This window comes from Priapulus caudatus, unplaced genomic scaffold (assembly GCF_000485595.1).
Source record: "Priapulus caudatus unplaced genomic scaffold, Priapulus_caudatus-5.0.1 Scaffold101, whole genome shotgun sequence".
Classification (NCBI taxonomy): domain Eukaryota; kingdom Metazoa; phylum Priapulida; class Priapulimorpha; order Priapulimorphida; family Priapulidae; genus Priapulus; species Priapulus caudatus.
The window spans coordinates 316,639-329,138 of record NW_014577162.1 but is presented as its reverse complement, the minus strand read 5'-3'; the positions used below and the strand labels follow the sequence as shown (position 1 = coordinate 329,138).

At 44.9% G+C, this 12,500-nt stretch overlaps 1 protein-coding gene across 1 annotated transcript in view; it reads left to right on the top strand.

Annotated features, from left to right (window-relative positions):
- The window catches only part of LOC106805126 (ciliogenesis-associated TTC17-interacting protein-like), a 52,394-nt gene that overhangs the window by 15,814 nt on the left and 24,080 nt on the right, over window positions 1–12,500 (top strand). The window contains 2 exon segments of the mRNA XM_014806608.1: window positions 4,418–4,539; window positions 5,272–5,384. Coding sequence (XP_014662094.1) covers window positions 4,478–4,539; window positions 5,272–5,384 — 175 coding nt within the window. The 5' untranslated portion in view covers window positions 4,418–4,477.

The window sequence follows — 12,500 nt, the reverse complement described above, 5'->3', positions numbered from 1 at the left end:
AGGAGGAGGAGGAGGAGGAGGAAAAGTAGGAGGAGGGCTATGGTGGTGGCCGTGACGGCGGTGACGACGATGATAATGATGGTGAGGGGAACAGTGAAGAGGACGAAAGGAATATATAGACGTGGAGGGTGGAGTAGGAGTGGAGTGTAAGGAAGATGGAAAAAAGCGAGGAGGAACCTAAAGGGAAGAGCAAGGTGTGAGAGATGATGATGGAGAACCGGACGTGCGTGGGAAGACGGGCAGGCAGTGAACAAGGAGCGGTGTGGTGCAGAAAAGTGCTGGTGATAGGAAGCAGGAGTAGGTAGAGCACATGATAGTGGTAGAGGATAATGTGTATAGGTACCACGGAATATGCGCATTGTACTTTACTGGTATTTACCCACTTATCATGCACGACTTTCCCCCTCCCCCAAGTTGTGCCTCCATCTGTACGTACTTTATATTCCGTGGTCTTCCTCTTTTTTCTATTCTAATAGCGATTGTGCTAGACCATTGCTACATCAGATAAAAAGTCATCGTTTCGAGTATGGCAGTAGAAGATTTAGGTAAACATTATTGGTCTGTTATTAGGACAAAATAGTCTTATTTGCGAGAGGGCACATTTGAAAGAAAAGAATGGTCTGTTAGTGGAAATATGAGCTCGTGTATGTTTTGAGTGAAGAGTGCAGTGCAGCGAACGGCTCACGATAGCATAACGGATGTTAGTCAATGTAAACGGCTCAGCTTTCATTACTCGGACACGTTCATGGATTTTGACACGATAGACGAGGCATCGGTTTAGTTTTGCTATCAATCATGGAAGAAGCAACGCAAACAATGGTGGTGGGTGGGATAGGTGTGTAGGTTGGTAATAAGCGTCACTCACTTCCGAAATCATATCAAGAACACATAAATTATTCATGCACACATGAACAGAGCGTATGCTCGTGACGGTATCGTGATATCGGACCATCATCTACGTGCGTAATTAACGTAATTAACATAATTAACATAATTAACGAGTAAAGGAGCCGTTACTCGTGAGTCGCGCTGACTCCAACGAATGGCTCGGGCCATGCGAACGAGAAATCTCTTTAGGCTGGCCACACGTTCCCAATTATTTCCCGTGCATTCGTTTTTCTCATCTTCTCGGAAGCCCACCGAACCGTATCAATCTCAGCACAGCAAAAACCTCGCCCCGCATTTGTGATTGCGATGAGGCTTTATCTTGTTCTCAGAGGAGCGATCTGATATGAGCGGCCACTGGCATAACGCTGTGTGTCTGCGCGCGTGCGAGCGTGCGTGCCTACGTGAGTGCGTGCATGATTGCGTTTATATACTAGCCTAGGGGTAAAACTAGTGATGTCACGATCATCGATTATACTCGATCATCGGTTGAACAGTGGCTCGAACCAAGCGCTTAGTGATGTCACGATCATCGATTATACTCGATCATCGGTTGAACAGTGGCTCGAACCAAGCGCTTGGTTATCAAAACCCATAATCGAATTTTTTTTTTTTTAAATTTGTACAAGAAAACTTGGAAAAGTGATGAGAATCAGAGATATCATCGCTACTATACAGTTATCCTTTATTAACATACATGTATTATACACACAGTAGTAAACAGTGCAAAACAAACAGTAAACAGGGCTAAACAAGCACATACATGCACACACGTACATGTACACGACGTTACGCGCACGCAGGCATTCAACACCCCGAGTAACCGATTGTAAGCGATCATCGGTTACTTGGGTCCAACCGATGATCGATTACGAAATTACAACCGATTGACAACACTAGGTAAAACGCGTGTGGCTGTTTGTAGTATGGGTAAAATCAAGAGTACATAATAGGAGATCTCCTATTATGTACTCTTGGTAAAATGTGTGCGCGTTTATATACTAGGGATAAGGTTTGCGCGCGCGTGGGTGTGCGGGTGTGTGTACGTGCGTGCGTGCGTGCGTGCGTGTGCGTGTGTGTGCGTGTGTGTGCGTTCGTGCTTGCGTGCGTGTCTGCGCGGTGTGTGTGTTTGCGCGCGTATATGTCGTATCGTGCGTGCGTGCATGCCTGTATATACTAGAGGTAAAGTGTGTGTGTGGTCCCGCGTGCGTGCGTGCGTGCGTGCGTGTGCTCGCTTGTGCGTGCGTTCCTGCCTGTGCCTGCCTGCCCGTGCGCGTGCGTGCGTGCGTGCGTGCGTGCGAGCATGCGTGCTTTCTTGCCTGTGTCTGCCTGCGCGTGCGACCGTGCGTGCGTGCGACTGTGCGTGCGTGCGACCGTGCGTGCGTGCGACCGTGCGTGCGTGCGACCGTGCGTGCGTGCGACCGTGCGTGCGTGCGACCGTGCGATCGTGCGTGCGTGCGTGCGACCGTGGGTGCTTCTGTACGTCTGTCGGACAGTTGAGACTGCGATCGCCGTGTGCGCAGCCGTTATGACGTCGGGCGGGCGGTGGGCGTGCGAGCAGGTGAAGCTGCGCACTCCGCATCCCCGTCGAGCGTGGCTTTCACTTCACGCAGCAGTGGCGAGTGGTCGGCGCAGTGTGCAGTGTATCAGCGTGAGCTGTGTGCCGAGCGCAGTGTGCATGTGGGTTTTTGAGTTCCACCGCGTAGAACGTGTAGGTAAAGTGCGTACCTGTGAGCCAATTTCTACCTGCTCAGTTCTTTGGCGTGATGTATGTAGTAATGCATTGTTTAGTCTGAACAGGATACAGAAGTAACGATGGTCGTGATGACAGCAGAGCAGTAGTCGTGGCTTAGTTGTGGCTGTAGTAGTGACAGTAGCAGTTGTAGTAGTTTTAGTAGTAGTAGTAGTAGTAGTAGTAGTAGTAGTAGTAGTAGTAGTAGTAGTAGCAGTAGCAGTAGTAGTAGTAGTAGTAGTAGTAGTAGTAGTAGTAGTAGTAGTAGTAGTAGCAGTAGCAGTAGCAGTAGCAGTAGCAGCAGCAGCAGCAGCAGCAGCGTAGTAGCGCAGTAGGAGTGGTTGATGATGATGATGATGATGATGTTGTTGTTGTTTGTTGCTGTTGCTGTTGTTATTGTTGTTACTGTTGCTGCTGCTACTGCTGTTGCTGTTGTTAATTGTTGCTGCTGTTTCTGATGTTACTGTTGCTGTTGCTACTGCTGTAGCTGCTGTTGCTGTTGCTGCTGCCGCTGCTGCTGTTACCGCTCTGCTGGTGCTGCTACTGCTGCAGCTGTTGTTGTTGTTGCTGCTGCTGCTGCCGTCGCTGCTACTGCTGTCACTGCTGCTGCTGCCATCGCTGCTACTGCCGCCGCCGCCGCTGCCGCCGCCGCTGCTGGTGGTAGTGGTATTCCTGTTGTTAATGGGGATGGTAATAAATGGTGAGGTTAATGGTGATGGATAAGAATGATGATGATTGTGATGAGCATGATGAACTGCTACGTTGTACGTATATATAGTGTCGTAACTTTGTCCCTCATCGCAACTCTGGTCACCTGCAGGTATGTGTCAGTGCACATCATGCCGCACGTACATGACAGTGTAGCAGCACTTACTGGCATCTAAGACTTCGTTGCATCACTGTCATATAATAATATAGAACTGAAATATTTAGCAACAATGTTACGATGATTTGAGTTCAGACAGTTTAGTCTGAAGCCCTTGGTCGTACGCCACAATTGTATTGATGTGGATGAAATGTGACAGCCTCATTATAATTGGATTTTCAGCGAGAGCTGTTAGAGTAGAATGTGTGAATTTGTGCAATGCTGGTACCGCACTTGTATGTATAGTTATAGCTTTGTGAACCAGTAAGTATTGGTTTCTGAGTCGCTGTTTTGAAAATTAGACACATAATTATTTATCTCTACGTGCTTGCGTGCGTGCGTGCGTGCGTGCGTGCGTGCGTGCGTGCGTGCGTGCGTGGGTGCCTGTGATTGAGCACATCTGTTTATGCCTAAATCTTTCGGATAGTGATTCTCTAAGGCCTAAAAAAAATATGTTTGTTTCCGCTAACGAGCTGAAAACTGGCAAAACTGTTTTTATAAAAAAAAAATTTGTATTCTAACTTATACTTGTATACAAATACTTGTTTTATACTTATAACAGCCCATATAATGACTTCAAAGTCAAATCAATGCATTCACCGATCGATATCACGTTGGGATTTAAAAAAAAAAATATTTAAATGTAAACATTTTTTTTTTGGCTGATTACAATAAAAAGTTTCGACTCGGCTGTTTAAAATGGACTCGGTCGAGTTAGCGAAAACAAAACGTCTTTTTTTAGGCATAACCTTTATTTGGGAACATTTTTCACAAAAAGTTTGTGTATTGTAAAACGTTGAGCATTCAGTGAGGGTAGTGGTTTTCACGCAGTTTATAGCTCAGTGTGGTGTGCGGATTTACCCGTCCGTGGTAGATGAATAAGAAAGTCAGATATCTGGATGGATTTTTTCAGTGTTGTGTTTGTGTATTTTCAGAACTCAAGAAACTGTATATTTATATATATGTACATATACATTTCATGAAGCCATACATGTATGAGAAAACAAGAATTCAAGAGAGCTTTAATTTTGGAGCAATTCACTCTGGATAATTTTAGGTAAATAGAGTATGTGTGCTATTTCTTTATACAGTAGTTTTGATGTAACATTTGGCGAAATTTATATTTTTGCTGTCATACGTTAGGCGACACGGTAGTGATAAGTGTACCTGCATTGCCGGTGGGCAATGTAACAAGTTAGTGGTATGTGTACGTGGGCAGTGACTGTTGCAATAGTCTGGTGGTAGGTGTACCTGGACAGTTGTCAGGGTGACAGGTTGGTGGTAGGTGTATGTGGGCTAAGATCATTCACTGTGTGTGACTTTCCGCCAACTTCCGTTGGTCCAGTATTGATTTATTTAAATATCCTTAATTCTTAACTCATTTAAATATCCACCAATTAAAGTCCTGCTGCTGAACAGAAGGCAGTAGTGCTGTTACACTGATTCCTCGTCCATTTTCTTTATGATATCTACCAGGAACCTAATATTAATCAATAGGTTGGTTATCACACCGCAAAGCATTTGTAAGCACCAATGTGGAGCCAGCTAGACTATTATTCCTGTGTCTTGGTGTCTGTGTATCAGTGCGTTGTACGCTACCAACTCAGCGTGTTATTATTAGTCTGCGGGTACGAAAAAGCGGCGGACACCATTCTCATTCCTATCAAGCGTTTACGCGATGCAAGTGGCGCGTCGGCGAGTGTGCTTACGAGGTTGGCTTCTTCTCTCTCACTCCTCCTCGCACACCTGCACCCACTCTCGTTATGCATTCGCCCGTTGCCTCTTCCAGCATCAACATGGACTTCGGGTCACCTCTGCTGAGTCCAGCCACCCGAAGTCTTCCAGAGAACTGGGCGCCTCCCGTTGCAGACCAGGATGCAATCAAGTTCCTGTCGTCGATAGGTGAGTGCCGTCCTCTAGCTTGCATTGTAATTGTAGTGATTGCTGGCATTTCGATGAGCATCGGCTGCCAACCAGGATGGTTCGTGCTACTCTTAATCGCAATCTTAATTTTGCTCGCGATTATTGTGCTACGCGTCACTTGAAACATGATACTTTAGCTGTTGATGTTTTAAAAATAAAAGTTCAATTAAAATTTAACTTCAACAGTTTTCTTCTTAGCAGCACTGCTAATCTTTAAACTCCTAGTCTTCACTACCTAGGCAATTACTAACCTGTGTAAGGAACTTTACAGCTCTGCACTAACTTGCACTGGTCTCTGTTTCGCGCATTAATTTTAAATAATCTCGTACGAACCTACAATTGGAATAACTGGTTACAGCTAGCCTATGTTATGGTTGAGAGATTTTGTGGGGGTGTCACGGTACATTTATGGCGTTGTTTCGATGCACTCACAGAATGCAACACTAATTTTTAGCTCACCTTGACATCGTCAAGCTGAGCTATTGCCATGGGTCGCCGTCCGTCGTACGTCCGTCCGTCCATCCGTCAACATTTGGTTTCGGTCAACGATAACTCAGGAACCGTTTGACCCACATGTTTAAAATTGGGTATAGTTGTTACTGCTATGCTCCCATATTAAACGTCCTATTTTGGAGCACGCCAGTCGACGTACTTTCGAGCCACGGCAATTTTTTGCCAAAAATGGGAATTGCCATTAGTCAGTTCAGGTTCAACGGATTTTGTTCATTTTTGGTATGTGAATGAATAAGGGCTAGGGGTTTTGATATTAAAAAAAATTATGCAAATTAGGTAGGGTTTGGCAATTATATAGCATATTATATAGACACGCAGATAACAAACAGTCTGTGGTGTCACACTCGTCTGGTTCGTTTTACAAGATTTCATTGACAATATCTTTAATGCAAAATTCCTGCTATGAACATATTATGATTTATACTATTATTATTATATTATTATTATTATGCTAAGAAACATCAACGCGGGTATAGCGCCATCTACCGTCACAAATTGTGATTCATTTTTGTTTATAAATTATTTATAAACATATATATATTATATTATTTTGAAATTTTCGTGTACGCTGGAATTGCATTTTTTTTAACCGACCAGAAAGTTCGTGAGGCGTTTCTAGGACTATACCTGCCTCGCTTGGCTCCTACGCCAAAACTTTTCAATATATCACCGTGTTCATTCGCGTATGTTCAAAAATGCTTTTGTAGTGTAAGAATTTTCTCACTGCGCATATAGGTAGATTGCAGAGTAGCGGAAAGTGGTAGGAGCGTCAGGTGACAAATATAGCTCATCTCGCACGCACCTCTGAAGTGGCTGCTAGTTCAGTTACTGGAACCTTTCACGGGTGGCCTATAGTGCAGTTGAGGTGTACACGTATAATATCAATGATCAACCACATAAAAGAAAATCAATACGTTTTCTCTTCAGTCGGAAACAGTTTGTCGGGCTATTGCGAACGAGCCGTCATTCAAGGTTGACCCTCGGGCATATTTCGGGTATTCGATTTCGTTTCATTAAATGTTGCGTGATATCAGTGTACATTGTTGACTATATGTCTGAAGAAAATGAACCTTTAGCGTCAATGTTTCGGATACAGTTGTAGGCACATAGCAAAATGAGTCATCAAATGAGAAAAGCTGTTTTAAAAAAAAAGCTTCAAACATTGCGGGATTATTGTTGAACGGGCAAACAAAAATAAGACAGGTGAGAAGTGACACTGACTGATGTGTTCGGTGTTATTTTCAGCACATACGTACTCCCCGGGTGAAACACCCGTCAGTAAACACACAGCGGCATACGACGTGTTTGCATGTAATCGTCTGCATCCATGCCGTAGTTATGGCCCTGTCACACATTGACGATTTAGACAGCGTATGCCGGACGTATCAAAATTTCTCTAAAACGCTGGCATACGCTGAACTATCGATGTTTTTTTCCATTTTGGGCGTATACATAGCGTATTCATAACGAGTTGGACGTATACTTAACGTATTAGTAACGTATATAGAACGTTTCGATAACTTATAAGATAACTTATACCAACGAATGCTTAGCGTGTTGCCGGCGTTCACAACTTATGCCCAACGATAGTCTAACTTATGCATAGCGCGCGGTAGCGTATCGCCGACGATCACGTGTCGTAGCCTATAAAAAGGCTGCCGCTCGACGATTCAAATCATAACCGCACTAGACATCACAGTATCAACATCACCGTCGCAGTATCAACATGCCAATACCATTTTTATATACCAATTCGCCTAAACGCTGCCAATACGCCATTATACGGTAGCTGTAAGTTAGAAACACGTCCAGTAAGTTCTGTGGTCGTCCGGAACACGTCAAATACGTCTACATACGTCAATATGCGTTGGAGATAAGTTACACATAGGTTTAAAGCACGTTACTCATAAGTTAGAAATAAGTTTTGGGTACGCTAGACATTATCTCGACGTATTTCGACTTATGAGTAACTTACAAGTAACGTGTGTGAACGTGTGTCAACGATCGCATAACTTACCTACACCTTATGGCCCGCGTATGCGGGACGTATGGGCATACGCTGGCATACGTCGGAAAATTTTGAGCATGCTCAAAATTTTTTGACGACCTCGCCGTACTACGACGTATACCAGCGTGCTTCAGCGTGCTTCAGCGTGCTCTTAACTTATACAAAACTTACCCATAACTTATTCGACGTACGTCAGCGTATTCACCAAATTTTTGATACGTCCGGCATACGCTGGCTAAATCGTCAATGTGTGACAGGGCCATTAGTACGCGCGCACACGCGTGCAGTAATAAATACTGCACAGTAACGCGTCGCGTAGCCAACGCTCATCACGACCGTGCATCGGCGGATAACATTTCTGGAATTATACGGTGGAATATTACGGTGGAAAACCCATGGAATTTCCCATAGGCGGCCGGCCATGCATGCCAAATAAATCCCATAAATTAGCAGCGGGTTTTCGTTCGAGAAGTCACAATTCCAGCCTATGAATGGACGTTGTAAGTGACACCATATATGTCGTTAATTCAAAAAATCCGTCCATGATTTTTTCTGTTAACAAACTTTTCCCGGCACACACGTGAAATGGAGACTTCGCAACGCGATTTTACGCCAAAAAGCGTTATGACGTCCCACCGCTCATTGGCTGATTTGTACGCGTGATACCTTCCCGGAGGACGTGCAATGCGCATGCGTCGTGTCGGCGTCATGCCGAACAAGCGAAATTGTGCGCAGTGCGCATGGGTGCGGATCGAATCGCTGTATAGCAATTTATGTTATTCCGACTTTAGATAATTGGAAGATGAGTGCTATAGCCCGCCAATTATAATGATCGTGCGTTGAAGTTGAGCCAAACTTGTTTGCACACGAGATGCGTACACGCGTGTGCATACGGGAGCGTATACGCGCGCGTGCACGCTCGATCTCATGATACCGATGCGCTAACATCATGATGTAGCATGATGTAATATCATGATGTAAATAATAGCATTGCACGGCGGATTAGATCACCGGCAGACGTGTGCCGTATCTCTCGAGGATCGCGTCTGTCGTAAGCTATTACGTAGTAATGACACCGGAAGAACCGCTGCGATAAATAATGACGTTTACTTCCGCCATTGCCACTCACGGTCGCCCATTAAAATGTGTCTTTTGTGGTAGCAAAGTCTGCTTACCCGAGGTTAGAATTGCTGCTTATAGATCGTCGTGTGAGTTTGCTATGAAGCTCTCGCTCTTTGTGGAGTCGTAATGTATGGGGAAGTCGAAGGTATATACGGTTATAGTAATCTATAGAGTGACTAAACGCTAGAACATTATTTAAATATTTATAACATGATTAAACTTAATTTTAACATAATTTAATAATTTAATCATTTTTAACATGAATTCTTTGTGAAGCATGCGATGTCGTTCATTGTGACACTAGCTACATCAATGCACGCACGCACGAACGCACGCACGCACACGAACGTGCATGCGTACGCAGGCGCGCACACACGCGTCACGCACGCCTGTTCACATGCATATACGCGCACGCGCGCCTCGTTACCTGCACCCACGCACACGGGCATGTACATGCATATGCATGCGACATTGCCGCAGTAAGCTAACTACTAACTACCCACTATACTCAAGCTGGTGGATTATTTGCCATCTTCAACAAAGTTCGTTGTGTGCAAGCTATATAAGCGCGCGAGACAGCTCCCGGCGTCTCCTCATGCCATAACCCGCCTCTCACCACTACTGATTCCATTCACACATATCGCCCACACGTAGACTCGGTGGAAGTCTGTGTGTATGTCATAATGTAGACTTGTGTTCAACACAGTTATGAAATAGCTCAGGCAAAGCTGTATGAAAAGATGCAGGCATGCATGCCATCGCCACTTAGATGTCTTTCTCACTCTTTAGTTTAATTTATATAAAACGTGAAAATTAGTTGCTCATCAGCTCGCCTTGCGCTCCAAGAGTTCCAGCTGGTAGTTCTTCAATAGCGAACGATGTCGCCTGTGTACACTGCAACGCACAGGCACTTGGAATGTCTCAATAAAAAAAGAGGTGAATAAACATGAAATGTATTTACTACCAAAGTCTTACTGTTTCTCTATTTCGCCTATTATTTCGGATAACTTCTTGTAAATGCCGTTCAAATGCTCCTCTGCAACACACAAGTACACTGCACGCACGCCACTGTGCACAAACAACAAGAATAATAGAATAAACTCTATTATTCTTGTTGTTTGTGCACAGTGGCGTGCGTGCGGTGTGCCTGTGTGTTGCAGAGGAGCTAGCATTTGAACGGCATTTACAAGAAGTTATCGGCAATAATAGGCGAAATAGAGTAGCGAAACATTAAAACTTTGGTAGTAAATACATTTCGTGTTTATTTACCATTATTATTTTTATTGAGACGTTCCAAGTGCCTGTGCTGCAACGCGGTATACGCCTCTAACAGATCAGTGCGATCATGCAGCACATGTGTGTTCGACCATGTATATCATCAAGAGCATGTAAATCCTAATGACGGTTTCTATGCTGCCGATATTATATCATCATTATATTAACAGTTCGAAAGTAATATTCTTGCACGAACCGCGGCGGCATTGATCAAGGTCTAGCCGCAAAAACGTCTTTTTTCAATGTATCAGTCGCTTCTTCGATAGAAAACGGTATAAATAGGTTGTTTCAACACTGCGTGTGCGCGTTCACTTCAAGGACACACGTTTCAATAATATGAGATAATTTCATTGAAACTCGCACGCCACTCGCGTGGCAAAATGCGCTTGTGTCGCATTTTTTGGTAAATAAAAAAGAAATGACAAACCGATTACTCGGCGGAAGCGTTAAGCTCATTTGCGAGTGGTAATTTAGGAAGTGGCTCGGAAATTACTTAGGTGTAATTATTATCTTATTTCCGCAGCGATTTTTAATTGCGCTTCAGGGAAAGGGGAAGTTGTTTGGTTCCTTTTGTCATAATTTCGTAATAATGCGCCATAATATCATGCGACAGAGATAAAAGGAGAATACACGCATACTGTTATATCTCGGCTAGCGACCATCGCTTGATATAGCATTAGTCCGGACTGCATGGTAATAGATGTAGCAGCGCATAACCCTTGGTTGTTATTGTTGCTCTTCTCATATTATATGATTGCGACCGATAGTATTACTGTTTGAACTCACCACAAACGAATGCGACTGTAAAATACGTCAGCATACGTTTTCTTGCGTAGTCATATGCGTCGTTTAGCGTTGCTCTACGCTGAATCGCGTCGTTAGCGTTGTCCTACGTCGCCCGCGCGTCACACTGCGTCGCCTTGCGTCGTCTTACATCTCCCTGTGTCACTCGGTCGCCTTGCGTCGTCTTATATCGCCCTGCGTCACACTGTGTCGCCTAGCGTCGTCTTACATCGCCTAGCGTTGTCTTACATCGCCCTGCGTCACTCGGTCGCCTATGCGTTCGTCGCCTGCGTCAGCACTGCGTCCGCCTAGCGTTGTCTTACATCGCCTAGCGTTGTCTACATCCTCCTGCGTCACTCGTACGCTTGCGTCGTCTTATATCGCCCTGCGTCACACTGTGTCGCCTAGCGTCGTCTTACATCGCCTAGCGTTGTCTTACATCGCCTAGCGTTGTCTTACATCGCCTAGCGTTGTCTTACATCGCCCTGCGTCACTCGGTCGCCTTGCGTCGTCTTGCGTCGCCCTGTGTCACACTGCGTCGCCTAGCGTCACTAGGTCGCCTAGCGTTGTCTTACATCGCCCTGTGTCACACTGCGTCGCCTTACATCGCTCTGCGTCACTCGGTCGCCTTGCGTCGCTCTGCGCCATCCGATCACACTGCGTCGCGTCGGTGAGTGGGAACTCTGGATTTGAGTGCAATATATATCAGGTATTCCCTATTATCTACTCCTGATATATATGTATGTCGGGTATCGCAGCATGAAGTGTGCCCCGGAATTAACCCAGATGGCTCGCCCGCAGAATCAGCGATGCAGGCAGCAGTATTATGGTGTTCTGTGCATGTGTGTAGGGCCTACTCATCGCGAGAGAGTGCTCGCGATGCCTGGAGCGTGTATATCGACGTATGCCGTGCCTTAATTAAAGCCTCACAATGCGCATCCAAACGCTAAAACTTCTCCAGTACTAGACTACAACTACTTTGTGGCATGCATAATCACACTACCTTATGACAAAATAAACTCTAGTTCCTCCCATTTGACTGCGCGTTTCCAACAAGAAAGAGGTGCGAAATCAGGTAATCAGGCGCCAACGCTAAATTGTTTCAAACAACATAGCATCGACTTGGTTTGGTGACGTCACATGTTGCTACAGGGTGTTGAGCAAGGAATTGTTTGTCCCGGGTAAACTGTTTGCATAGTGGCGACAGTGCATAAGATAGTTGTAGTATTGTGAACTGCTGTATATGTAACATCAAAGACTATTAAGAAAGTATTTATAGGCAGCGTAAATCTTTGCTACACCCGCTGGACGGTTGCCTGGCGGAGCAACGCAAACGTGTCAACAACATCGGAGAATTTTGAACAACAGTGGAGATATTTTCAAATACCTTTTAT